Raw genomic sequence first — 26,592 nt, 5'->3', positions numbered from 1 at the left:
TTCCAATATTTGCCCTCACATTGAAGTTGTGCTAAAGTAACGTGAAGACACTAAAACATTGAGAATTTTCATATTTTTACATTTCTTAATAATAATAATAATAATAAGTGATAAATTGGAGCAAATTTGTTTCAAACGTCCTAAAAGCAGTGATTATGCTTACCTACTCCTGGGGTGAGTTTGTGTTCAGAGTATAGTCTACCAGGTCGCTGGGCATGGGCATTGTTCTCTGACAGAACCTAGAGGAGAAAAAAAATAACTATATTACCACATTTCACTGAAACTCGTCCACAACCTCACTCAAACGGATGCCTTTTTCTGGAAAGACATGTTAATAAGCAGCAGTGGGAAATGGTAGTGCAGACGCCAACCAAGACTAATCAGCAGAAGAAAGGAAAGATGAACATGCAACATCCCTATGGCCACACGAAGTCCATGCCACGTGAGAGTTTGGACATTACGGAGGACACAGCGGGTGAGAAGAGATGCAGGAGTTGAGGGACGAGGATGGACGTGGCAACAGTTCGCAGAAAATCAGGTTTCAAACAATCAAGACTGCAGAACTTTAACCAAGATACACATTACACCCGTGTCAAAACAAAAAAAAGTCCAAGTGAAGACAAAACATGAAGTAAGAAGTTGAGTTTGGTGTTCTCATTTTCCCATCCAAGATGTTAATATCACCGTTTCGTGCACGGACAAAAAAAACGAGACAAACTTGAAATGAGCGGATCCTCTGCCCTTTTTTTAGGGGGGTGAAGGGAGGTGGAGTGGGGCGGACCTCACAGCAGGATCCTGGTCTGTGTCAGTGGATTGAAAGGTCATGAGAGCGCGAAGACAATGAGCACACTGTGAGCCCATTCTCACACCTCACATTGCTCACCTGGAGGACCAGGGAGGGTAAACCCTGTCTAGTAGGGCAGAAGACCCACCTTAGTGACTAGAACCAACCAGGCTCCATACAGAAAACCCACATTACAGGAAGTGGTGTGTTTATTTTGTATTTATTTAAAACCCTTATTTTACCAGGTGAGATGACGGAGAACACATTCTCATTTACAGCAATCACCTGGGGAATAGTTACAGGGGAGGGGGGGGGGGGGTGGATGAGCCAATTGGAAGCTTCTTCTAGCACTGGCCTAGCCTGCTGTGAGTTTGGCTGAGAGATAAAAGTTTCTCGGAAAATCTCTCAAATGCAAGTAGTCAGAGGCAAATATACATAAATTGTCCATCATTGTATGTTCGCCTACAATGATGCCTTTTCTAATTATGTACAGTAGGGTATAGCCTATACGCTACAGTTGTAGTAAATGACATCAGTGTGATGTAAATGTAGGTGGTTAGGTACTGTACAGACGGTGTGATGAAGACATTTAAGTGCCGCCACAGCATACAGGCATAGTATAAGCACCTTTAACTCACTCACATGACCTCTGACAGCAAATACATTATACTATAATACATACTATTATAATATTCTATAATACATACTATTATAATATACAGTGTTCAGACCCCCATGACTTTTCACACATTTTGTTACGTTACAGCTTTATTCTAAAATTGATTCAATAGTTTTTTTTTCTCTCATCAATCTACACACAACACCCGATATTGACAAAAAAATATGAAATAACATTTACATAAGTATTCAGACCCTTTTACTCAGTACTTTGTTGAATCACCTTTGGCATCGATTACAGCCTCGAGTCTTCTTGGGTATGACGCTACAAGCTTGGCACATCTGTATTTGGGGAGTTTCTCCCATTCTTCTCTACAGATTCTCTCAAGCTCTGTCAAGTTGGATGGGGAGTATCGCTGCACAGCTATTTTCAGTTCTCTCCAGAGATGTTCGATCGGGTTCAAATTCGGGCTCTGGCTGGGCCACTCAAAGACATTCAGAGACTTGTCTCGAAGCCACTGCAGCGTTATATTGGCTGTGCGCTTAGGGTCATTGTCCTGTTGGAAGGTGAACCTTCACCCCAGTTTTTATCAAGGATCTCTCTGAACTTTGCGCCATTCATCTTTCCCTCAATCCTGACTAGTCTCCCAGTCCCTGCCTCTGAAAAACATCACACCATGCTTCACCGTAGGGATGGTGCCATGTTTCCTCCAGATATGACGCTTGGCATTCAGGCCAAAGAGTTCCATCATGGTTTCATCAGACCAGAGAATCTTGTTTCTCATGGTCGAAGAGTTCTTTAAGTGCCCTTTGGCAAACTCCAAGTGGGCTGTCATATGCTTTTTACTGAGTAGTGGCTTCCGCCTGGCCACTCTACCATAAAGGCCTGATTGGTGGAGTGCTGCAGAGATGGTTGTCCATTTGGAAGGTTCTCCCATCTACACAGAGAAACTCTGGAGCCCTGTCAGAGTGACCATAGGGTTTTTGGTCACCTACCTGACCAAGGCCCTTCTCCCCTGATTGCGCAGTTTGGCCAGACAGCCAGCTCTAGGAAGAGTCTTGAACTTCTTCCACTTAAGGATGATGGAGGCCACTGTGTTCTTGGGGACCTTCAATGCTGCAGAAATGTTTTGGTACCCTTCCCCAGATCTGTGCCTCAACAATCATATCTTGGAGCTCTACGAACAATTCCTTCAACCTCATTGCTTGGTTTTTGCTCTGACATGCACTGTCAACTGTGGGACCTTATACAGACAGGTGTGTTTTCCTTTCCAAATCATTCAATTGAATTTACCACAGGTGGACTCCAATCAAGTTGTAGAAACATATCAAGGATGATCAATGGAAACAGGATGCACTGGAGCTCAATTTCAAATCTCATAACAAAGGGTCTGAATACTTCAGTAAATAAGTTCTGTTTTATATTTTTTATAAAGCAAAAACATTTTTTGTTGTTGCAAATTTATCATTATGGGGTATTGTGTGTAGATTGACGATTTCTATTATTTTAAATCCATTTTAGAATGAGGCTGTAACGTAACAATGTGGAGAAAGGGAAGGGTTCTGAATACTTTCCGAATGCACTGTTTAATATACTATAATACATACTATTATAATATATGATATTATAATACATACTATTATACACATATATTCTATAATACATACTATTATTGATCACTGCTATAATTGAAAGCTATTGCCTTTCGATATATGATTTAGTGTCAAACTTTGACCTGCTTTAAATGTTCACACTGCATTTCCCCTTTATAGGATGACTTCAATGGCCCTATCGTTAATATAATCTGGTCAAAAGTATAAAATACAGCCAATTTCACGTTAAAATCTGGTTGTGTGTCCATTTGACAAATGGGGCGAGAAATGTAGTTGAAATAGCCTGCTTTACATTTTAATTGAGCAAAGCAGTGACCCATTAGAAAAGAGTGTGTTAAGTTCCATCGCAGCCGAGTTGGGCCAAATTTCTTGGAGACATAAGCGGCAGGCAAGCTTAGGACGGACATCCCACCCCAAACAGATCTCCAAAATCTGCATGTTAGTTAGTCACTCTGACAGTGGCCCAGATTACTAAAATTCTCACTCAACAGCAAATCCGAGCGGGTCGCGAAGGACAGCTAATGTCTGTTTCAGCAGATTAATATAAAGAGTGTTCTTTACCTAGTTTCTTAGATGGATGAAAAGAACGACACCAAACTGTGCAGACTGGTTCGATTATGGCTTTTCATGTTGGGAAAAGGGGAAAATGCATGACAAAAGCAAGACATACATTCTGTTGTTCAAGTTATGAATGAGTGAAGGAATACTTGGTTGCATGTCACGGCCAGTTTTAACTATACATCGTACTTGGCGATACCAATATAGTGGAATATAGAGTACCAGTCAAAGGTTTGGACACACGTACTCATCCCAGGGTTCTACTTTATTTTTACTATTTTCTATATTGTAGAATAATAGTTAAGACATCAGAACTATGAAATAACACATATGGAATCATGTAGTAACCAAAAATGTGTTAACCTCTTGACGGTCGCCTAGGATAGGGGGCGCCACAGCGCATTTTGAAAGAAATTCGTGCCCATTTTAAACGGCCTACTACTCAAACTCAGAAGCTAGGATATGCATATAATTAATACTTGTGGATAGAAAACACCCTAAAGTTTCTAAAACTGTTTGAATGATGTCTGTGAGTATAACAGAACTCATATGGCAGTCAAAACCCCGAGACAGATCGAAACAGGAAGTGGAATTCTGAATTGCGAACTCAACTTCATCACGTTGCCTATTAATCACACCGTGAGCTATGGTTCATTGAGCACTTCCTATTGCTTCCACTAGATGTCCCCAGTCTTTACAAAGTGATTTGAGTCTCCTACTGTGAAAACTGACAGAATGACACGCTGTGGAACGTGGTCACACCGAGAGGGCCATCACCATTATGACGCCGGCGCCCCTGGTTACCCTCCCCTTTCGAAACGTTTTGAAACACAATGCAATCGTCCCCCTCGAATCTTATTGGAGCTCTCGTTGAAAAAGGCCATACAGATTTATGTTATACAACGTTTGACATGTTTGAACGAACCTAAATAAGAAAAAAAATGCATTTTGTTGAAAGAGTAGCCCCGCGCACATCGGAACTTTTGGTTCAGCCTTCAGAACGCGCTAACAACAACAAGCTAATGGAACATAAAGGATGAACTTTTTCGAACGAAAATACATTTGTTGTGGACCTGGGATTCCTGGAAGTGCCTAAGGATGAAGATAATCAAAGGTAAGGGATTATTGACAATAGTATACAAGACTAGATTTGATATGCGATTGTTCCAAGATGGCTAGCCTATTGCTATTGCTAGCCTATTGTTCTGAGTATCGCATCCCCTTTTATCGCAAAGTGTGATTACCCAGTAAAGTTATTTTTAAATCTGGCATTACAGGTGCTTTTAAGAGATATTCATCTATAAATCTTAGAATGACAATATTACATTTTAAAAATGTTTTCGAATAGTAATTTAGTAAATTGTAGCGGTTTCATGGGATGCATTTGAGGGAAAATAGTTAGTCAACGTTACGCACCGATGTAAAATGCTGTTTTTATATATAAATATGAACTTTATCGAACAAAAGAATGCATGTATTGTGTAACATGATGTCCTAGGTGTGTCATCTGATGAAGATTGTCAAAGGGTAGTGCTGCATTTAGCTGTTTTTTGGTTATTTGTGATGCATGTGGTTGGTCGGAAAATGGCTATGTGGCTACTTTTACGATATACTCCTCTAACATAACCTAATGTTTTGCTTTTGCTGTAAAGCCTTTTTTAAATCGGACAACGTGGTTTGATTCAGGAGAGGTGTATCTATAAAACGATATAATTTGAAAAAAAAATGAAAAAAATAAATAGATATTACATTTTGTTATGCTAATGGCGATATGACTTTTCGCTGGATGTCCGCACAGGGGTTAAACAAATAAAAATATATTTCATATTTGAGATTCTTCAAAGTAGCCATCTATTGCTTTGACTGCTTTGCACACTTGAGATTCTCTTCACTGGCTTCATGAGGTAGTCACCTGGAATGCATTTCAATTAGCAGATGTGCCTTGATAAAAGTTAATTTGTGGAACTTCTTTCCTTAACCTCTTCGCTATAGGGGGCAGTATTTTCACGGCCGGATGAAAACGTACCCAAATTAAACGGCCTACTTCTCGGGCCCAGAGTCAAATATTTGCATATTATTAGTAGATTTGGATAGAAAACACTCTGAAGTTTCTAAAATTGTTTGAATGGTGTCTGTGAGTATAACAGAACTCATATGGCAGGCAAAAACCTGAGAGAATTCCAAGCAGGAAGTGGCCTGTCTGAGAATTTGTAGTTCTTTTGATTCTCTATCGAAACTACAGTATCTGTGGGGTTACGTAGCACTTTCTAAGGCTTCCATTGGCTCTCTAAAGCCTTCAGAAAGCGGATTGAGGCGTCTCCTGTCTCTGGGCAGAGTTTAGTAGCTCAGTTTCTCAGTGGTCTGCCTGGTGACAAAAATACGTTTTTTTCTTTTCCTCTTTGAATGAATACACTATTGTCTGGTTGGAATATTATTGCTATTTTATGAGAAAAATACCATAAAAATGTATTTTAAACAGCGTTTGACATGCTTCTAAGTACGGTAATGTAACATTTAGAATTTTTTTGTCTCGAGAATGCGCTCGCGCGTTACCCTTTGGATAGTGACCTGAACACATGAACAAAACGGAGGTATTTGGACATAACTATGGATTATTTGGAACAAAAACAACATTTCTTGTGGAAGTAGCAGTCCTGGGAGTGCATTCTGACGAAGATCAGCAAAGGTAATACAATTTTTCTAATACTAATTCTGAGTTTAGTGTGCCCCGAACTTGGCAGGTGTCAAAATAGCTAGCCGTGATGGCTGAGCTATGTACTCAGAATATTGCAAAATGTGCTTTCGCCGAAAAGCTATTTTAAAATCTGACATAGCGATTGCATAAAGGGAGTTCTGTATCTATAATTCTTAAAATAATTGTTATGTATTTTGTCAACGTTTATGATGAGTAATTTAGTAAATTCACCGGAAGTTTTCGGTGGGAATACATTTTCTGAACATCACACGCCAATGTAAAAAGCTGTTTTTTGATATAAATATATACTTGATTGAACAAAACATGCATGTATTGTATAACATAATGTCCTAGGAGTGTCATCTGATGAAGATCATCAAAGGTTAGTGCTTCATTTAGCTGTGTTTTGGGTTTTTGTGACATATATGCTTGCTTGGAAAATGTCTGTGTGATTATTTTTGGCTATGTACTCTCCTAACAATCTAATGTTTTGCTTTCGCTGTAAAGCCTTTTTGAAATCGGACAATGTGGTTAGATTAACGAGTCTTATCTTTAAAATGGTGTAAAATAGTTATATGTTTGAAAAATTGAAATTATTGCATTTTTGAGGTATTTGTATTTCGTGCCACGCTCTTCCATTGGATATTGGCGAGGCGTTCCGCTAGCGGAACCCCTAGATGTAAGAAGTTAATGCATTTGAGCCAATCAGTTGTGTTGTGACAAGGTAGCGGGGTATACAGAAGATGGTCTTTTACCAAATAGGGCTAAGTCCATATTATGGCAAGAACAGCTCAAATAAGCAAAGAGAAACAACAGTCCATCATTACTGACATGAAGGTCAGTCAATGTGGAAAATGTCAAGAACTTTGAAAGTAATCTTCAAGTACAGTCGCAAAAACCATCAAGCGCTTTTATGACACTGGAACTGATTAGGATCTCCACAGGAAAGGAAGACCCAGAGTTACCTCTGCTTCACAGAGTTCAAGTAACAGACATCTCAACATCAACTGTTCAGAGGAGACTGTATGAATCAGGCCTTCATGGTCAAATTGCTGCAAACAAACCACTACTAAAGGACACCAATAAGAAGATATTTGCTTGGGCCAAGAAACACGAGCAATGGACATTAGACCAGTGGAAATCTGTCCTTTGGTCTAATAAGTCCAAATCTGGTTCCAACTGCTGTGTCTGTGAGATAGAGAGTTGGTGAATGTATGATCTCTGCATGTGTAGTTCCCACCGTGAAGCATGGAGGTGGTGGTGTGATGGTGTGGGGGTGCTTTGCTGGTGACACTGTCTGTGATTTATTTAGAATTCAAGGCACACTTAACCAGCATGGCTACCACAGCATTCTGCAGCGATACGCCATCCCATCTGGTTTGCGCTTAGTGGGACTATCATTTGCTTTTCAACAGGACAATGACCCAACACACCTCCAGGCTGTGTAAGGGCTATTTGACCAAGAAGGAGAGTGATGGAGTGCTGCATCAGATGACCTGGCTTACACAATCACCTGACCTCAACCCAATTGAGATGGTTTGGGATGAGTTGGGCCGCAGAGTAAAGGAAAAGCACCCAAAAAGTGCTCAGCATATGTGGGAACTCCTTCAAGACTGTTGGAAAAGCATTCCAGGTGAAGCTGATTGAGAGAATGCCAAGAGTGTGCAAAGCTGCCATCAAGGCAAAGGGTGGCTACTTTGAAGAACCTCAAATATAAAATATATTTTGATTTGTTGAACAATTTTTTGGTTACTACATGATTCCATGTGTTATTTCATAGTTTTGATGTCTTCACTATTATTCTACAATGTAGAAAATAGTCAAAAATAAAGAAAAACCCTTGAATAAGTAGGTGTGTCCAGACTTTTGACTGGAAATGTATTTCACACAGCCATAATTGAAAGAGTCCATGAGCAGGTATTTGATAAAACATTTTTTTTTTTAAATATATTTACCCGGGGAACAACGACAAAACAGGGAGAAACCTCAACAAAGATGAAACCAGGGAGAGAGCCACAGACAGTGTCTCATTAGCTGGTTGGTGCTAAACGCTTTAGACATTGTGGCCACATTGTAAGGAAAGCGTGAATTCCACCAAGGCAGCAGAGCAACAACGTCAGTTGCAAATTTAGATTTTTTTTAAATACAGTGCAAAATGAGTATCCCATAGCCAGCAATCTTTGAATTGCAATGCTATTACAATGGAACACACTAAAATCTAACATTCTTGTGTTAAGAGTTATCATCTTCACTGTATGGACCCAATGAGCCAAATGACCCCAAAAAAAATTCAAGACAAAAAGGAATCATTCTTCACAGGACCATTTAGGTTTTTTAAAAAATTATGAAAATGGCACACATTTTTTTAAATTACGTGAATAGGGGTAAAAATGGCATCTTTACATTAATCTGCTGATTAGGTGTCCTTGCTGACCGCAGCAGTGTTTTTAAGTGCACATGAACAAGAGTAGGTGTCATCTGTTTGTGTGGATAATCAATTAAAATGGGTAAAAACCTGTTGCCATGAGCCAAAAATACTGGATGTGAAAGCCAGTGATTTGGGGGAGACAGGGGAGGAAGTGATTTGGTCCCCTGATCTGCGTCTTCGACGCCCAGTACCAACACCACAGGTGTAATGAAGCCAGGTACCAATAGAGTCAGGGCTAGACACACTCAGGGGGCTCTCTTCCTGGAAGTGAGAGAGGGGGCAAAAACAGCACAGTCATGCAACATTACAAAAAAAAAGAACAGTCTCCAGCTAATGTATGTGTGTCCCATCAACATTCACAAGTAGGAACTTTTTGGTTTAGGTTTGGTATAATGTATCGTCATACTTTGCCAGCTGCGGTCTTGATAAAGTCTGGCTGCAATGGGGACTAAAAGGAAAGTAAAAAATAAAACAAAGGAGAAACAAATCAATGTACTAGCAATTGTTAGACTGTCCATTTACGGGTCACATTGACATGCAGGTCAATTCTGTGCTCCTGGCACAAGTTGGTTGATCAGCTAATTAACAATCAATACATACATTTTAAAGTAAATGTAGCCCTGGGCAACTTTAGCTGATGTGTGCAGACTATTCTCTCAGCATTAGTGTCAACATACAGCTGGTGTAATGTATTAAGTCAAGTAAAATCATCAAACAGTGTACTGCCAACACAATGTGATAATGTGAAACACCAGTGACTACAATACAGTGGGTGAGGGACAATCTTCCCTACAATACAGTGGGTGAGGGACAATCTTCCCTACAATACAGTGGGTGAGGGACAATCTTCCCTACAATACAGTGGGTGAGGGACAATCTTCCCTACAATACAGTGGGTGAGGGACAATCTTCCCTACAATACATTGGGTGAGGGACAATCTTCCCTACAATACAGTGGGTGAGGGACAATCTTCCCTACAATACAGTGGGTGAGGGACAATCTTCCCTACAATACAGTGGGTGAGGGACAATCTTCCCTACAATACAGTGGGTGAGGGACAATCTTCCCTACAATACAGTGGGTGAGGGACAATCTACCCTACAATACAGTGGGTGAGGGACAATCTTCCCTACAATACAGTGGGTGAGGGACAATCTTCCCTACAATACAGTGGGTGAGGGACAATCTTCCCTACAATACAGTGGGTGAGGGACAATCTTCCCTACAATACATTGGGTGAGGGACAATCTTCCCTACAATACAGTGGGTGAGGGACAATCTTCCCTACAATACAGTGGGTGAGGGACAATCTTCCCTACAATACAGTGGGTGAGGGACAATCTTCCCTACAATACAGTGGGTGAGGGACAATCTTCCCTACAATACAGTGGGTGAGGGACAATCTTCCCTACAATACAGTGGGTGAGGGACAATCTTCCCTACAATACAGTGGGTGAGGGACAATCTACCCTACAATACAGTGGGTGAGGGACAATCTTCCCTACAATACAGTGGGTGAGGGACAATACTCACTATAATACTATTAGAGTGAAAAGATGTACAGAGATAGTTGCTTTTGTGATATATACCCTTAAAAGCCAGCAGTATTACATTTACATTTTAATCATTTAGCAGACACTCTTATCCAGAGCAATTAGGGTTAAGTGCCTTGCTTAAGGGCACATTGACAGATATTTCACCTAGTCGGCTCAAGGATTCAAACCAGCAACCTTTTGGTGACTGGCCCAACGCTCTAAACCGCTAGGCTACCTGCCGCCAGGTATTACAATGTATTCAAAAGTTAAAATCAACTCAACAAGAGTATAATTTTAACACTTACATGAGTGTGAAGTGAATGCAACACAATAATCAGTGTTGGTCAATATACATTTTCAACTATTTACAGTTAGAAACTGAAAGTACAGTATTAAAAGCTAACATTTTTGAAAGTCTAACATTAGCTCTGTGTAGTGTGGAACAACATGGACACAGTGTTAATTTTAACACTATGAGAGTTGATTTAACATTTGCAATTTTGCTGTGTAACTGGTGAATTTGAAACATAGGGATTGTTGTTTGGCAAAAGTGATGGTACACGCTGCTTGCAGAACATTCTTTGTGATCTTAAGGAAACAAACTTAAATATATATTTTGCACTCTTATGCACATGCAAGGTGTAATGTGGGGGTGTGACTTAGTGCATTAGTGAAGTATGTGCAATGGAGATTAGAAGGTACAGTAAATATGAATTTAGCAAATAACATTGACTTAGACAAAAAATATATATTTTGTAATAATTTATATTATTACTTATAACCTGAGTGATGCATCGAGCTGAATTTTATAAAGGTAAAGTGTAGAATACAGATGTAAAAAATATCACATTTCTTCTACAAACATGTGTTGGTGACCACCACTTTTTAAGATAAAAAAGTGAAAATTGATTAGTTTAAACAACATTTTCAAAGATCAGTAGAAGTTACCATGCACTCACCACACTCACCAACATACAGCAATGTTTTGTGTGTGGGTGGGTACACAGAAATAGATTTCAATATTACATTAAAAATACATTAAATATATCAACATGAATATACAGACATACTGATCATTCAGTAAGTCCTGCAGGGAAAGATCTGTATATTGCAAGCAAAGAAGTTGTAGATGCAGATAAAAACATCAAGTTTCAAATTACAGGTAACAACTTTCAGTGACACTTCATTTCTCTCAACGACCAAGGCCAACGCCACTTGTAGAATAGCAAAGTGCTTCCTTTGAGGAATTTTGTGTGTTCATGCAAAGATGGACCATCAAAGATACACTACCGTTCAACATTTTGGGGTCACTCATAAATGTCCTTCTTTTTGAAAGAAAAGCAATTTTTTTGTTCATTAAAATAACATCAAATTGATCAGAAATGCAGTGTAGACATTGTTAATGTTGTAAATGACTATTGCAGCTGGAAACGGCTGATTTTTTATGGAATATCTACATAGGCGTACAGAGGCCCATTATCAGCAACCATCACTCCTGTGTTCCAATGGCACGTTGTGTTAGCTAATCCAAGTTTATCATTTTAAAAGGCTAATTGATCTTATACAACGTTGTGTACTACTCCCTTCACAGAACAGTGCAAACAGGCTGTAACCAGAATAGAAAGAGGAATGGAACAGACGCCTCACAAATCCTCAACAGGCAGCTTCATTAAATAGTACCCGCAAAGCACCAGTCTCAACATCAACAGTGAAGAGGCGACTCCGGGATGCTGGTCTTCTAGGCGGAGTTGTTAAGACAAAGCCATCTCTCAGACTGGCCAATAAAAATGAAAGATTAAGACAGGCAAAAGAACACAGATACTGGACAGAGGAACTCTGCCTAGAAGGCCAGCATCCCAGAGTCACCACTTCACTGTTGACATTGAGACTGGTGTTTTGCAGGTACTATTTAATGAAGCTGCCAGATGAGGAATTGTGAGGCGTCTGTTTCTCAAACTAGACACTCTAATGTACTTGTCCTCTTGCTCAGTTGTGCACCGGGGCCTGCCACTCTTTCTATTCTGGTTAGAGCCAGTTTGCGCTGTTCTGTGAAGGGAGTAGTACACAACGTTGTATGAGATCTTCAGTTTCTTGGCAATTTCTCGCATGGAATAGCCTTCATTCCTCAGAACAAGAATAGACTGATGAGTTTCAGAAGAAAGGTCTTTGTTTCTGGCCATTTTAAGCCTGTAAACAAACCGACAAATGCTGATGCTCCAGATACTCAACTAGTCTACTGAAGGCCAGTTTTATTGCTTCTTTAAATCAGAACAACAGTTTTCAGCTGTGCTAACATAATTGCAAAAGGGTTTTCTAATGATCAATTAGCCTTTTAAAACTGATAAACTTGGATTAGCTAACACAACGTGCCATTGGAACACAGGAGTGATGGTTACTGATAATGGGCCTCTGTACGCCTATGTAGATATTCTATTAAAAAGCAGCCGTTTCCAGCTACAATAGTCATTTACAACATTAACAATGTCTACACTGTATTTCTGATCAATTTGATGTTTATTTTAAATGGACAAAAAAAATGGGCTTTTCTTTCAAAAACAAGGACATTTCTAAGTGACCCCAAACTTTTGAACGGTAGTGTACATTTTACAATTGTTACTTGCTCGCGGATGGGCTATTGAGAGAAGTTAGTCACACCAGCATTGTTTTGAGACCTTAAAAATCAATCCTTGTTCTAAGTGTGATGGTATATTAGTGTAATAAGTACCACAGTAAGCTTACGTTCCAAAGGGGGCTGGTGACTAGTCATGTGACCCTTTACAGTGCACATTGTTATTCTCTGTTGCATAGCTCTGCTGTAAACATACAACACTACACAGTACTAACCCCAAAACTAATTCAAGCCAATTACATGCAAGAGCAGTACCACTAACCAGGCATTTCTATTACCTATGTAGCTAGCAGGTGACTACCATAGTGTACGTTTGTTGTGACACTTTATAACTCTTAGCGTATACAGTCTATCCCGTATACCACCTGTGTATTCTGAACTGGACCTGAAGGTGGCACTTACTTCCACAGAGCCAATCTTTTTGGAGCGGGGCAATGGGCACTTCCTGTTGATGTAGATGGGGTCAGACACCAGGGGCCTGAACATCATTAGGGCTGCTCGGTCCGGCTCGTCCCGCTTGGCGTTGGCCGACTCCTCGTCGTTGTCTTCCTTAGACTTCTTCTTCGATCCCTCGTTCTGGAGATGACAGGGATACAATTGGTAGAACATCATGTATAAGGGAAAGGAAGGTTATAGTCCACTTTAATCATGAGAAAAATAAATAGACGATTTCCCCGAGGTAAAAAAAAAATCTGAAATTCCTGATTAATCAGAAAAACGCAGACAATGCAGTTAAAAAAAAACAGGGCATAGGCCCATTCATGTTGCCTCTAAGATGAACTACTTCCTGTCAAGATGTGAGTAAGCCGAATACTAATATTAACTACACAACTCACTCATAAAACACTTTTAACCTCAATAAGCTTTTCTATCAACTTTTTCCCAGTAACTACATCAGCATTCACCATATGCCACCCTAAAAGTGGTTGCACAGTTCTACAAAGACATGAATTGTATTTAATGACACACACATGGTTTCTTCAGAAACTGGGACCCCTTACCTCTCGAGAAGCTGGTCTGTAGCCAAACCCTGAGGGCAGATTTTTGTCGTCCTCACAGCCCTTGGCTCCCGGGCTGAAATGCAGCTCCACATGGAAGCGCTCCTCAGATGAAGGGTCCTAGAGTAATGATACAATGGTGCTGGTAATAATTAGGTGGCAGGCAGCGTAGCGTGTGTTGGGCCAGTAACCGAAAGGTTGCTAGTCTGAATCCCAGAGCCGACAAGGTGAAAAAAATATGCTGATGTGCCCGTGAGCCCTAATTTGCTACAGGGTAGTCTCGTTGATAATGGCAGACTCAGGCCCGTGACCCCACTCCCCGAGGAGAAGTTGGGATACGCAAAAAAAAAAAAATTTCCAAATAGGACAAATAATAAGCACCCACCTAACTATTATTATATTAATATTATAATAACCTTGATGTGTTACCCTCAAAAACACACCACAAAACAATTAGAGATGAAAGCGCCTTGTTGCCTCTATGACCCATAATACTGAGCGCCAAAACAACCCATACTATATATGCAACATTAGAGTATGACCATTATGCCTTCCTCAGTAAATAGACACGAAAGAGATCCATCCTATATCGGCTATGAAAGTAAAATCTGGTTCTACTCCAACAATCCCACTTACAGCGGCTGTGTGATGACTTAGCTGGTGTAAGCAGCTATAGCTTCAGGCTGCTAGTTAATATAACCAAAAACCCACAGGCATATACTTGGACCTTACAGTACCTTGTTAGGGTCCTCGTAAAGCATGATTACAATCTGTGTCATGTAGTTCAGCTCGCTGACCACCTTGAGGTACTCCATAGCCCTCTTCCATTGGTCATCTTTGGTCTCCTGGGATATGAGCAACAGTTAAATATGGGATTCAGACATATTTAAGCCATATTAAAGAGGATGTTTCTGGTTAAAATGTGGTTATATTTGGTAGACAAAAAAATTATATAAACCCTCCAAAAAAAAATTGATATATATCATATTAATACACTACACAATGTTTGGTGGATTCTAATGTGAAACATGGCCTTTAAAACTGGTTCAATAGATACAATACAGAAATTTTAAAGTAAGGAAGTTCAGGACGAATGTTAGAGAGGACTCACGTCACAGAAGGCTCCGTAGCGGAGGATGGAGAGCAGGGAGTGCACGTGGCTCTCACTGGTGAAGTACAGCCTGGTCCTGACATGACGCTCTGGGGACATGACTCCACGGGAATACCTGGACAACACACATGGGACAACTGTAATTGTATTTCATAGGGAGACCGATATGGACACAGCTCTGAGGATGCCGACTCCACATGTTTTTTTTATTTATTTTACTAGGCAAGTCAGTTAAGAACAAATTCTTGTTTACAATGACGGCCTACACCGGCCAAACCCGGACAACACTGGGTCAATTGTGCGCCGCCCTATGGGACTACCAATCACGGACGGTTGTGATACAGCCTGGATTCGAACCAGGGTGTCTGTAGTGACGCCTCTAGCATTGAGATGCAGTGCCTTAGACTGCTGCGCCACCCTGGAGTGTCAGAGAAATGGAGATGGTGTGTGTCTTACACAGGGTGCAGTTTGTTGACGGTGTCGTCGTCCTGTGTCCTCTGCAGGTCGGAGCGGATCTTGCGAATGAGGGGGGTGCAGTAGCCCTTGGCTATGTCCAGCTTCTCAGGTTGAGCGATACCATACTCCTGATAGGACAGGGGTGTAAAAAACATGTTTCTTTTTTTTTTAGAACATTGCCAATTCAACAAGAGCATAACAGTGGCCACTAAAACAAATGTCGCTTTAATCAAACACCTATTACTAGTCCATCTGGTGACACTACAAAATATAAATCAAACTTTATTTGTCACATTCTCCAAACACAACAAGTGTAGACCTTACCGTGAAATGCTTACTTACAAGCCTTTAACTCTTCTTGAACTGCGCTGTTGGTTAAGAAAATATTTACCAAATAAACTATATCTATAAGTAGAATGTAATAGGGGCTGCCACTATTAAATGCTTCAATCACTCCAAACTTCACCACGATGTATGGAGAGTATACTGGTGCTGTACGTCTGCTGTACGTGCGCTAGCTACATAAATGCTAATCATAAAATCTTTGATCCAAACCTGGAACATACCTGTGGAATGACGATGTCGGCCAGGGCCTTGGACAGGCGGTAGATCTCCATAGTGTTGGACAGGTTGAGGGAGCTGTTGTGCTGCACGTCGTACTTGATGCAGTCGTAGATGTCGGGGATCTTGCTGATGTTGTAGCGGCCGTTCTTCATCCGGAAGTCCTTCTCCAGCTTGGCCCAGCGCCGCAGCATCAGATCCAGAGTCTCGCTATGGTACAATTGGATGTCTAGAAAGTACATTTTTTTCAAATTAACATTACACTATAGGTGCAGGACAACAAGTTATATGAACAATTTGAATTTTATTTTTACTGTTAAAAAGGCATGCACACAAATACTGCGACTACCACATTTAGATGACAGTTTGACCAAAACATAATTTCAAAATGTAGTTAAAAAATGTAATTTAAACAATGGTTTAATATTGTGTCTTTCATTCATATCCCAATAACTTTCAGATATTGTGGTAAAATATGGCATGTCAAATAATGAATAAGAACTGAGTCAAAACTACTTTATTTAGTAACTGTGAATATCAGTTTAATCTACTTTCATCCGGTACAAACATTTATTTTTTGTTGCAATTTTTACCCCTTTTTTTCTCCCCAATTTCATGATTACCATCTTGTCTCATCGCTGCAACTCCCCAACGTGTTCGGGAGAGGCGAAGGTCGAGTCATGCATCCTCTGAAACATGACCCGCCAATCCCTGCATCTTAACACCCGCTCGCTTAACTAGGAAGCTAGTTGGGCCAATGTGTCGGAGGAAACACCGTTCAACTGACAACCAAAGTCAGCCTGCAGGTGCCCGGCCCGCCACAATGAGTTGCTAGAGAGCGATGAACCAAGTAAAGCCCCCCCGACCAAACCTTCCTCTAACCTACACAATGCTGGGCCCCTTGTACGCCGCCTATAGGACTCCCGGTCACGGCCGGTTGTGACACAGCATGGGATCGAACCCCATGTTGTAGTGACGCCCCAACACCGCGATGCAGTGCCTTAGACCGTTCTGCCACTCATAAGGCCTGGTACATACATTTCACTGTGTATATGTTACATTAACATTAATGAGTCATCATTACCAAACCCTGTATTGCTGATGTATTTGCCAATGAGAGGCGTTGAAGCCTCCGGTCGGCCATCTTTGCACTCCCCAGTAGGAGCAGGCCTCCATAGGAATGAATGAAATTCTACAGTATTTCAATTAAGTGGCAAAAACAAAATGTAGACATTATTAAATGCATTTCTTTAACTTTTAACTTTTTTTAAACAATGATGGGGGAGTACCAAGCTTGAGACGCGGTAGCTTCAAAACAGAGGCCCCATCAGTCATTTAGTGTATATATTTGGGGCGGCAGGTAGCCTAGTGGTTAGAGTGTTGGGCTAGTAACCGAAAGGTTGCTGGATCGAATCCCAAGCTGACAAGATCTGTCGTTCTGCCCCTGAACAAGGCAATTAATCCACAGTTCCCCGGTAAGCCGTCAGTGTAAATAAGAATTTGTTCTTAACTGACTTGCGTAGTTAAAAGCTTCTTCGTGATCAGTGTCCCTTCCACGGGACAGTTGAGCTAACGTAGGCTAATGTGATTAGCATGAGGTTGTAAGTAACAAGAACATTTCCTAGGACATATCTGATATTGGCAGAAAGCTTAAATTCTTGTTAATCTAACTGCACTGTCCAATTTACAGTAGCTATTACAGTGAAAGAATACTATTGTTTGAGGAGGGCACAATTTTGAACACAAAAAGTTATTAATAAAGAAATTAGGCATATTTGTGCATATCTGTGCAATGTTGATACAACATTTCGAACAGAAATGCAATGTTCATTGGATCAGTCTAAAAATTTGCACATACACTGCTGCCATCTAGTGGCCAACATTTATATTGCACCTGGGCTGAAATAATACATTATGGCCTTTCTCTTGCATTTCAAAGACGATGGTACAAAAAAATACAAAAGATGGGTGTTGTCTTTCAATTTCATCAAGGTCGCGTGACATATACAGTACTAGTTAAAAGTTTGGACACACCTACTCATTCCAGGGTTTTCCTTTATAAAATGGTGTGGGGGTGCTTTGCTAGTGACACTGTCTGTGATTTATTTAGAATTCAAGGCACACTTAACCAGCATGGCTACCACAGCATTCTGCAGCGATACGCCATCCCATCTGGTTTGCACTTAGTGGGACTATCATTTGTTTTTCAACAGGACAATGACCCAACACACCTCCATGCTGGTTGAGAGAATGCCAAAGCTGTCATCAAGGCAAAGGGTGGCTACTTTGAAGAATCTCAAATATAAAATATATTTTGATTTGTTTAACCCTTTTTTGGTTACTACATGATTCCATAAGAGTTATTTAATAGTTTTGATGTCTTCACTATTATTCTACAATGTAGAAAATGTAACAAATTAAGAAAAACACATGAATGTGTAGGTGTGTGCAAACTTTTAACTGGTACTGTACATATAGTCAAAATACAGTGACTAACAACCCATTTGTCTATGGAGGGAGTGTCATGGTTGATTCATACTCATTAAGTGGGATGTGTCATAGAATCCAAACCAGAATCAAGGTCTCCTTTTCCTCATCCCTCACTAACCTCACATTCAAACCCCTGTTGCTCCAAATCAGAGCTCTAACTTTCAATTCAAGCCATTGACTTAGTGACCCACGATAATGATCCCACTTAATTATGGATTTTAAAATGGGGTTTCAGAGCAAATTTTGGGGAGCATCCCAAATGGCAACTTATTCCCGACAGTGCCTTACGGGTCGTGGTCAAAGCTAGTGCACTAAAAAAGGGAATAAGGTACCATTTGGAATCATCCCTGGAGTTCATTAGTTTCAATGGGGATCTTCGCTGGAGATATGAGCAGAGTGTTTACCAGCTGACTTGGGATCCTCCATCCTCTGTCTGATCTGCAGAGTGAGGCTCTGAATGAGAGCGTACACCTTGTCACACGTCTTCACCGGGTTCTTGATCATCTGCATGGACTTGATCAAGGAGGAGCTGGTGGTGGGTGCCAGCTAGGAACAGAAAGACAAAATACTATGAGCACTAGGAAGGGGGGAAATATTAGGGATGGTGCAGACGACGACCCACAGTCAGAGACAGGGTTTTATACATCTCTGAGCCATGTCAGCTTAGGTATCCTGCTTGGACTATTTCATTAGGACAAGAAAAAAAAATGGGTCATTGGACATTTTATAAAATAATATTTTAGCAAGAATCTATTTACAACAGTAGTACTTATAATGATCAAACGCCAATGTATATTTTGTCACCGAGTGGCTTTCTCCACAGCCCGTATGAGCCACAACAGTCACAGACAAGTTCTGTCCTGTCCGATCCATTTTAAGACTGCATGATTTAGTCCCAACCTTCTCGTAATCTTCGGCAGTGAAGTCCCTATCTCTCTGCAGGATCTCGTGGAGACGGGCCTTGACACGCTGCTGGCAGCTGCTGAGAGAGTCGCTGTCGCTGTCCAGCAGCCCGTTCATGTTGGCACTCTTCACCATCTGCACCAGGATTGGCGTCAGCTCGCCCTCCAGCGCCAGCAGTCCCTGAATGGGTGCCACCAGATATATTTACATTTTAGTCATTCAGCAGATGGTCTTATCCAGAGCAACTTACAGGAGCAATTAGGGTTAAGTGCCTTGCTCAAGGGCACAACGACATATTTTCACGTAGCCTGCTCTGGGATTCGAACCAGCAACCTTTTGGTTACTGGCCCAATGCTCTTAACCACTAGGCTACGTATTATAACTTGATTGACTAACGAGACAACATTCTTAAAAGTACATTTCACTCCAAAAAGAAAGTGTGTCAGATGTTTCTATTTAGACGTCAAAAATAAACAAATTTTGAGATAAATCCACACTTCAGATCATCTGTTGAGTAGATCGAGATATGCCTCAATCCAAAATGAAATGGAAAAAAAGATAAGCGCCATTCAATTTCCAGATGTTATTGTGAGTTAGTATTTTCCATTCATTTGGGAAGAGGCAAATAGCTGGATCGTCTCAACCAAAGGCATGGGACATAGATTTATCTTCACATTAAAAAAATGTTGGGGTCTAAAAACATCGGACAAATGTTCATTTTGGAGTGAAATGTCTCTTTAAAAAGCTGTACTGTCAGACAGACCTTAGCGAAGGCAGCGGCTGTCATCTGAACGCGTCCCTCGTCGGAGGCGTAGATCTTCAGGTCGTGTCTGTACGTGCTGTGGAGGCGCAACAGGCCACACCCTGGGAACCCAGCGTAGTCGCCTGGAAAATACCAAATCAGCTTTTACACATCAGTGAGAGTCTGTGAGGACGTCCACTAATTTAACATTAAGGTGGTTCCCATCACAACCTAAATATGGAACATGAGATGGGTATTGAAGTGGATTGTATTTATCTAGGTTGACAAATTGATGTAAGTCAGGATTGGGGTCATTTGGGGTATCAGGGAAAAAGCTTTGTTATTGTTTTAACTGCTGATTATCCACTCAGACTTTAAAGTGGCAGAGGCTGTTACCTTGTCTATAAACACTGAGTGGATAGAGGTTGTTACCTTGTCTATAAACACTGAGAGGATAGAGGCTGTTACCTTGTCTATAAACACTGAGTGGATAGAGGTTGTTACCTTGTCTATAAACACTGAGTGGATAGAGGTTGTTACCTTGTCTATAAACACAGAGGATAGAGGCTGTTACCTTGTCTATAAACACTGAGTGGATAGAGGTTGTTACCTTGTCTATAAACACTGAGAGGATAGAGGCTGTTACCTTGTCTATAAACACTGAGTGGATAGAGGTTGTTACCTTGTCTATAAACACTGAGTGGATAGAGGTTGTTACCTTGTCTATAAACACTGAGAGGATAGAGGCTGTTACCTTGTCTATAAAGACTGGGAGGATAGATGTTACCTTGTCTATAAACACTGAGTGGAGGATAGAGGCTGTTACCTTGTCTATAAACACTGAGTGGAGGATAGAGGTTGTTACCTTGTCTATAAAGACTGGGAGGATAGAGGTTGTTACCTTGTCTATAAAGACTGGGTGGATAGATGTTACCTTGTCTATAAACACTGAGTGGAGGATAGAGGCTGTTACCTTGTCTATAAACACTGAGTGGAGGATAGAGGTTGTTACCTTGTCTATAAAGACTGGGAGGATAGAGGTTGTTACCTTGTCTATAAACACTGAGTGGATAGAGGTTGTTACCTTGTCTATAAACACTGAGAGGATAGAGGCTGTTACCTTGTCTATAAACACTGAGAGGATAGAGGTTGTTACTTTGTCTATAAACACTGAGTGGAGGATAGAGGCTGTTACCTTGTCTATAAACACAGAGGATAGAGGTTGTTACCTTGTCTATAAACACAGAGGATAGAGGTTGTTACCTTGTCTATAAAGACTGGGTGGATAGATGTTACCTTGTCTATAAAGACTGGGTGGATAGATGTTGTTACCTTGTCTATAAAGACTGGGTGGAGGATAGATGTTGTTACCTTGTCTATAAACACTGAGTGGATAGAAGTGTTACCTTGTCTATAAAGACTGGGTGGAGGATAGAGGTTGTTACCTTGTCTATAAAGACTGGGTGGAGGATAGATGTTGTTACCTTGTCTATAAACACTGAGTGGATAGAAGTGTTACCTTGTCTATAAAGACTGGGTGGAGGATAGAGGTTGTTACCTTGTCTATAAAGACTGAGTGGAGGATAGATGTTGTTACCTTGTCTATAAAGACTGAGAGGATAGAGGTTGTTACCTTGTCTATAAACACTGAGTGGAGGATAGAGGTTGTTACCTTGTCTATAAAGACTGGGTGGAGGATAGAGGTTGTTACCTTGTCTATAAAGACTGAGTGGAGGATAGAAGTTGTTACCTTGTCTATAAACACTGGGTGGATAGATGTTGTTACCTTGTCTATAAACACTGAGTGGATAGATGTTGTTACCTTGTCTATAAACACTGAGTGGAGGATAGATGTTGTTACCTTGTCTATAAACACTGAGTGGAGGATAGAGGTTGTTACCTTGTCTATAAACACTGAGTGGAGGATAGATGTTGTTACCTTGTCTATAAACACTGAGAGGATAGAGGTTGTTACCTTGTCTATAAAGACTGAGTGGAGGATAGAGGTTGTTACCTTGTCTATAAAGACTGAGTGGAGGATAGAGGTTGTTACCTTGTCTATAAACACTGAGAGGATAGAGGTTGTTACCTTGTCTATAAACACTGAGAGGATAGAGGTTGTTACCTTGTCTATAAACACTGAGTGGAGGACAGATGTTGTTACCTTGTCTATAAACACTGAGAGGATAGAGGTTGTTACCTTGTCTATAAACACTGAGTGGAGGACAGATGTTGTTACCTTGTCTATAAACACTGAGAGGATAGAGGTTGTTACCTTGTCTATAAAGACTGAGTGGAGGATAGAGGTTGTTACCTTGTCTATAAACACTGAGAGGATAGAGGTTGTTACCTTGTCTATAAACACTGAGTGGAGGACAGATGTTGTTACCTTGTCTATAAACACTGAGAGGATAGAGGTTGTTACCTTGTCTATAAAGACTGAGTGGAGGATAGAGGTTGTTACCTTGTCTATAAACACTGAGTGGAGGATAGAGGTTGTTACCTTGTCTATAAACACTGAGTGGAGGATAGAGGTTGTTACCTTGTCTATAAACACTGAGTGGATAGAGGTTGTTACCTTGTCTATAAACACTGAGTGGATAGAGGTTGTTACCTTGTCTATAAACACTGAGTGGATAGAGGTTGTTACCTTGTCTATAAACACTGAGTGGAGGATAGATGTTGTTACCTTGTCTATAAACACTGGGTGGATAGAGGTTGTTACCTTGTCTATAAACACTGAGTGGATAGAGGTTGTTACCTTGTCTATAAACACTGAGTGGAGGATAGAGGTTGTTACTTTGTCTATAAACACTGAGTGGAGGATAGAGGTTGTTACCTTGTCTATAAACACTGAGTGGAGGATAGAGGTTGTTACCTTGTCTATAAACACTGAGAGGATAGAGGTTGTTACCTTGTCTATAAACACTGGGTGGATAGAGGTTGTTACCTTGTCTATAAACACTGAGTGGAGGATAGAGGTTGTTACCTTGTCTATAAACACTGAGTGGATAGAGGTTGTTACCTTGTCTATAAACACTGAGTGGATAGAGGTTGTTACCTTGTCTATAAACACTGAGTGGAGGATAGATGTTGTTACCTTGTCTATAAACACTGAGTGGAGGATAGAGGTTGTTACCTTGTCTATAAACACTGAGTGGATAGAGGTTGTTACCTTGTCTATAAACACTGAGAGGATAGAGGTTGTTACCTTGTCTATAAACACTGAGTGGATAGATGTTGTTACCTTGTCTATAAACACTGGGTGGAGGATAGAGGTTGTTACCTTGTCTATAAACACTGGGTGGATAGAGGTTGTTACCTTGTCTATAAACACTGAGTGGAGGATAGAGGTTGTTACCTTGTCTATAAACACTGAGTGGAGGATAGAGGTTGTTACCTTGTCTATAAACACTGAGTGGATAGAGGTTGTTACCTTGTCTATAAACACTGAGTGGAGGATAGATGTTGTTACCTTGTCTATAAACACTGAGTGGAGGATAGATGTTGTTACCTTGTCTATAAACACTGAGTGGAGGATAGATGTTGTTACCTTGTCTATAAACACTGAGTGGAGGATAGAGGTTGTTACCTTGTCTATAAAGACTGAGTGGAGGATAGAGGTTGTTACCTTGTCTATAAACACTGAGAGGATAGAGGTTGTTACCTTGTCTATAAACACTGAGTGGAGGACAGATGTTGTTACCTTGTCTATAAACACTGAGAGGATAGAGGTTGTTACCTTTTCTATAAAGACTGAGTGGAGGATAGAGGTTGTTACCTTGTCTATAAACACTGAGTGGAGGATAGAGGTTGTTACCTTGTCTATAAACACTGAGTGGAGGATAGAGGTTGTTACCTTGTCTATAAACACTGAGTGGATAGAGGTTGTTACCTTGTCTATAAACACTGAGTGGATAGAGGTTGTTACCTTGTCTATAAACACTGAGTGGATAGAGGTTGTTACCTTGTCTATAAACACTGAGTGGAGGATAGATGTTGTTACCTTGTCTATAAACACTGAGTGGAGGATAGAGGTTGTTACCTTGTCTATAAACACTGAGTGGAGGATAGAGGTTGTTACTTTGTCTATAAACACTGAGTGGAGGATAGTGGTTGTTACCTTGTCTATAAACACTGAGTGGAGGATAGAGGTTGTTACCTTGTCTATAAACACTGAGAGGATAGAGGTTGTTACCTTGTCTATAAACACTGGGTGGATAGAGGTTGTTACCTTGTCTATAAACACTGAGTGGAGGATAGATGTTGTTACCTTGTCTATAAACACTGAGTGGAGGATAGAGGTTGTTACCTTGTCTATAAACACTGAGTGGATAGAGGTTGTTACCTTGTCTATAAACACTGAGTGGATAGAGGTTGTTACCTTGTCTATAAACACTGAGTGGAGGATAGATGTTGTTACCTTGTCTATAAACACTGAGTGGAGGATAGAGGTTGTTACCTTGTCTATAAACACTGAGAGGATAGAGGTTGTTACCTTGTCTATAAACACTGAGTGGATAGATGTTGTTACCTTGTCTATAAACACTGGGTGGAGGATAGAGGTTGTTACCTTGTCTATAAACACTGGGTGGATAGAGGTTGTTACCTTGTCTATAAACACTGAGTGGAGGATAGAGGTTGTTACCTTGTCTATAAACACTGAGTGGATAGAGGTTGTTACCTTGTCTATAAACACTGAGTGGAGGATAGATGTTGTTACCTTGTCTATAAACACTGAGTGGAGGATAGATGTTGTTACCTTGTCTATAAACACTGAGTGGAGGATAGATGTTGTTACCTTGTCTATAAACACTGAGTGGAGGATAGATGTTGTTACCTTGTCTATAAACACTGAGTGGAGGATAGATGTTGTTACCTTGTCTATAAACACTGAGTGGATAGAGGTTGTTACCTTGTCTATAAACACTGAGAGGATAGAGGTTGTTACCTTGTCTATAAACACTGAGTGGAGGATAGAGGTTGTTACCTTGTCTATAAACACTGAGTGGAGGATAGAGGTTGTTACCTTGTCTATAAACACTGAGTGGAGGATAGAGGTTGTTACCTTGTCTATAAACACTGAGTGGAGGATAGAGGTTGTTACCTTGTCTATAAACACTGAGTGTATAGAGGTTGTTACCTTGTCCTCCAGGGTACATGCAGCGGAAGGCCCTCCCCAGCTCCTCAGCCTGTACCCTGCCTGCCGGGGTCAGCTCCCCGCCCCACTTCAACACCAGCAGCAGAGAGGGGTCATCCCTACGCACGTCTATCGGGCACAGCAAGCACAGACAACACAGAGAAACACACATAATGAGTCAGTAAGTCACAGAGAACCACACAGACACAAACACATACAATCAGCTCACAGACTAGGCCACATGACAGAACAAATCCTACCTTCTTCCTCACTGGATGTTTTGGGGCACCCATGCGGAAGGTACGTCATCTGAACCTTGCGATTGATGCCAGAAAAATGGCCATACCTAAAGCAAAACACATTTTGTTCTAAGAGCAGTTTGTTAAATCAAATATTCAATCATTAGAAAGACATTTGGGAATGTGCAGTAACACATACATTTCAAGGACTGTTTTCAGTTGTTCAAGTTTTGCTTTAGATTCTTCGATTTCGGAATCGTTGTTCTGTCCGATTTCGACTAGGAGTTGTCTTGCGATATCTAGCACTTCCTGGATTTGGAAATAAACAAATGAGATGCATCTAAGTTGTACTGTACAACACGTGATGAAGCTACAACGTGCAAAGGATACAAATAGGTTTTTATTTACCTGTAATTGCTTTGGCTTTTTCAACTTTAGTTTTTTGTTTTTGTACCCGCCACATTTTTCAAATAGATCAAAAAACCTAAAACAAAAAAAAATACAAATAAAGAGGCGATACATTACAGTGGTGAAAACATTCACCAATACTGAATCACCATGTTAACAGTCCTGTAGTGTGACAGTAGCCCTGTACATTGACTGTGTGGAACAGCTGTCATTTACCTCTGGTGCCGAACCTCCATTTTCATTTTCTGTTTGGGAGTTCTGTCGCCATGACGAATCACAGCGATAACACACCGTAGCTCCATCCTGAGTTAAGAGTAGCAACAGTTAAAAATATCAACTTACCATATGAGTGGAGTTTAGCCATTTTCTATTCATTGCTGGCTAAATCCTATTGAGATGTACGCTTATATTTTTGCTTGACTTAAATGTATACAATTATGTCAATGGATATGCAGGAACATTTGAGTTATGCACATGGAAGTGAAGTTGGGGCCTAAAACTGCACCAATTTACAGCTACATTTGCTATGGCTAAACAGCTATATTCACTTCGAACGCATCAAAATGTGTGGAAATACGCACATGGTTCCAGAGGTGGTGGGGACAATGGGGATATCTTCAGCCTCCAGAGGAATGGACCACGGGATAGAAAACTGGGGAGCCAGCTCTCTCATGATGATATT

At 40.7% G+C, this 26,592-nt stretch overlaps 1 protein-coding gene across 15 annotated transcripts in view; it reads right to left on the bottom strand.

Annotated features, from left to right (window-relative positions):
• Positions 1 to 26,592, bottom strand: part of ppip5k2 (diphosphoinositol pentakisphosphate kinase 2) — an 87,217-nt gene that overhangs the window by 24,928 nt on the left and 35,697 nt on the right. For 8 of the 15 annotated variants that reach the window (XM_082956774.1, XM_082956783.1, XM_082956786.1 and 5 more), the window contains exons 10-27: positions 26,492 to 26,592; positions 26,127 to 26,213; positions 25,911 to 25,986; positions 25,702 to 25,811; positions 25,524 to 25,609; positions 25,267 to 25,392; positions 20,145 to 20,266; positions 19,379 to 19,561; positions 18,883 to 19,024; positions 15,994 to 16,217; positions 15,428 to 15,555; positions 14,972 to 15,086; positions 14,598 to 14,705; positions 13,864 to 13,980; positions 13,265 to 13,438; positions 9,104 to 9,145; positions 8,785 to 8,958; positions 164 to 239 (exon numbers count right to left, since the gene is read on the bottom strand). The exon at positions 26,492 to 26,592 is cut by the window's right edge and continues 1 nt beyond it. In XM_082956774.1, the coding sequence (XP_082812900.1) occupies positions 164 to 239; positions 8,785 to 8,958; positions 9,104 to 9,145; positions 13,265 to 13,438; positions 13,864 to 13,980; positions 14,598 to 14,705; positions 14,972 to 15,086; positions 15,428 to 15,555; positions 15,994 to 16,217; positions 18,883 to 19,024; positions 19,379 to 19,561; positions 20,145 to 20,266; positions 25,267 to 25,392; positions 25,524 to 25,609; positions 25,702 to 25,811; positions 25,911 to 25,986; positions 26,127 to 26,213; positions 26,492 to 26,592 (2,191 nt within the window). The remainder of the gene's footprint in view (positions 1 to 163; positions 240 to 8,784; positions 8,959 to 9,103; positions 9,146 to 13,264; positions 13,439 to 13,863; positions 13,981 to 14,597; positions 14,706 to 14,971; positions 15,087 to 15,427; positions 15,556 to 15,993; positions 16,218 to 18,882; positions 19,025 to 19,378; positions 19,562 to 20,144; positions 20,267 to 25,266; positions 25,393 to 25,523; positions 25,610 to 25,701; positions 25,812 to 25,910; positions 25,987 to 26,126; positions 26,214 to 26,491) is intronic. The other 7 variants (XM_082956797.1, XM_082956801.1, XM_082956798.1 and 4 more) reach the window with 2 other exon arrangements.

This window comes from Salmo salar, chromosome 01 (genome assembly GCF_965601325.2).
Source record: "Salmo salar chromosome 01, fSalSal1, whole genome shotgun sequence".
Lineage (NCBI taxonomy): Eukaryota > Metazoa > Chordata > Actinopteri > Salmoniformes > Salmonidae > Salmo > Salmo salar.
Note: the sequence above shows the minus strand (reverse complement) of the source record. Positions and strands in the feature narration are given on the sequence as shown.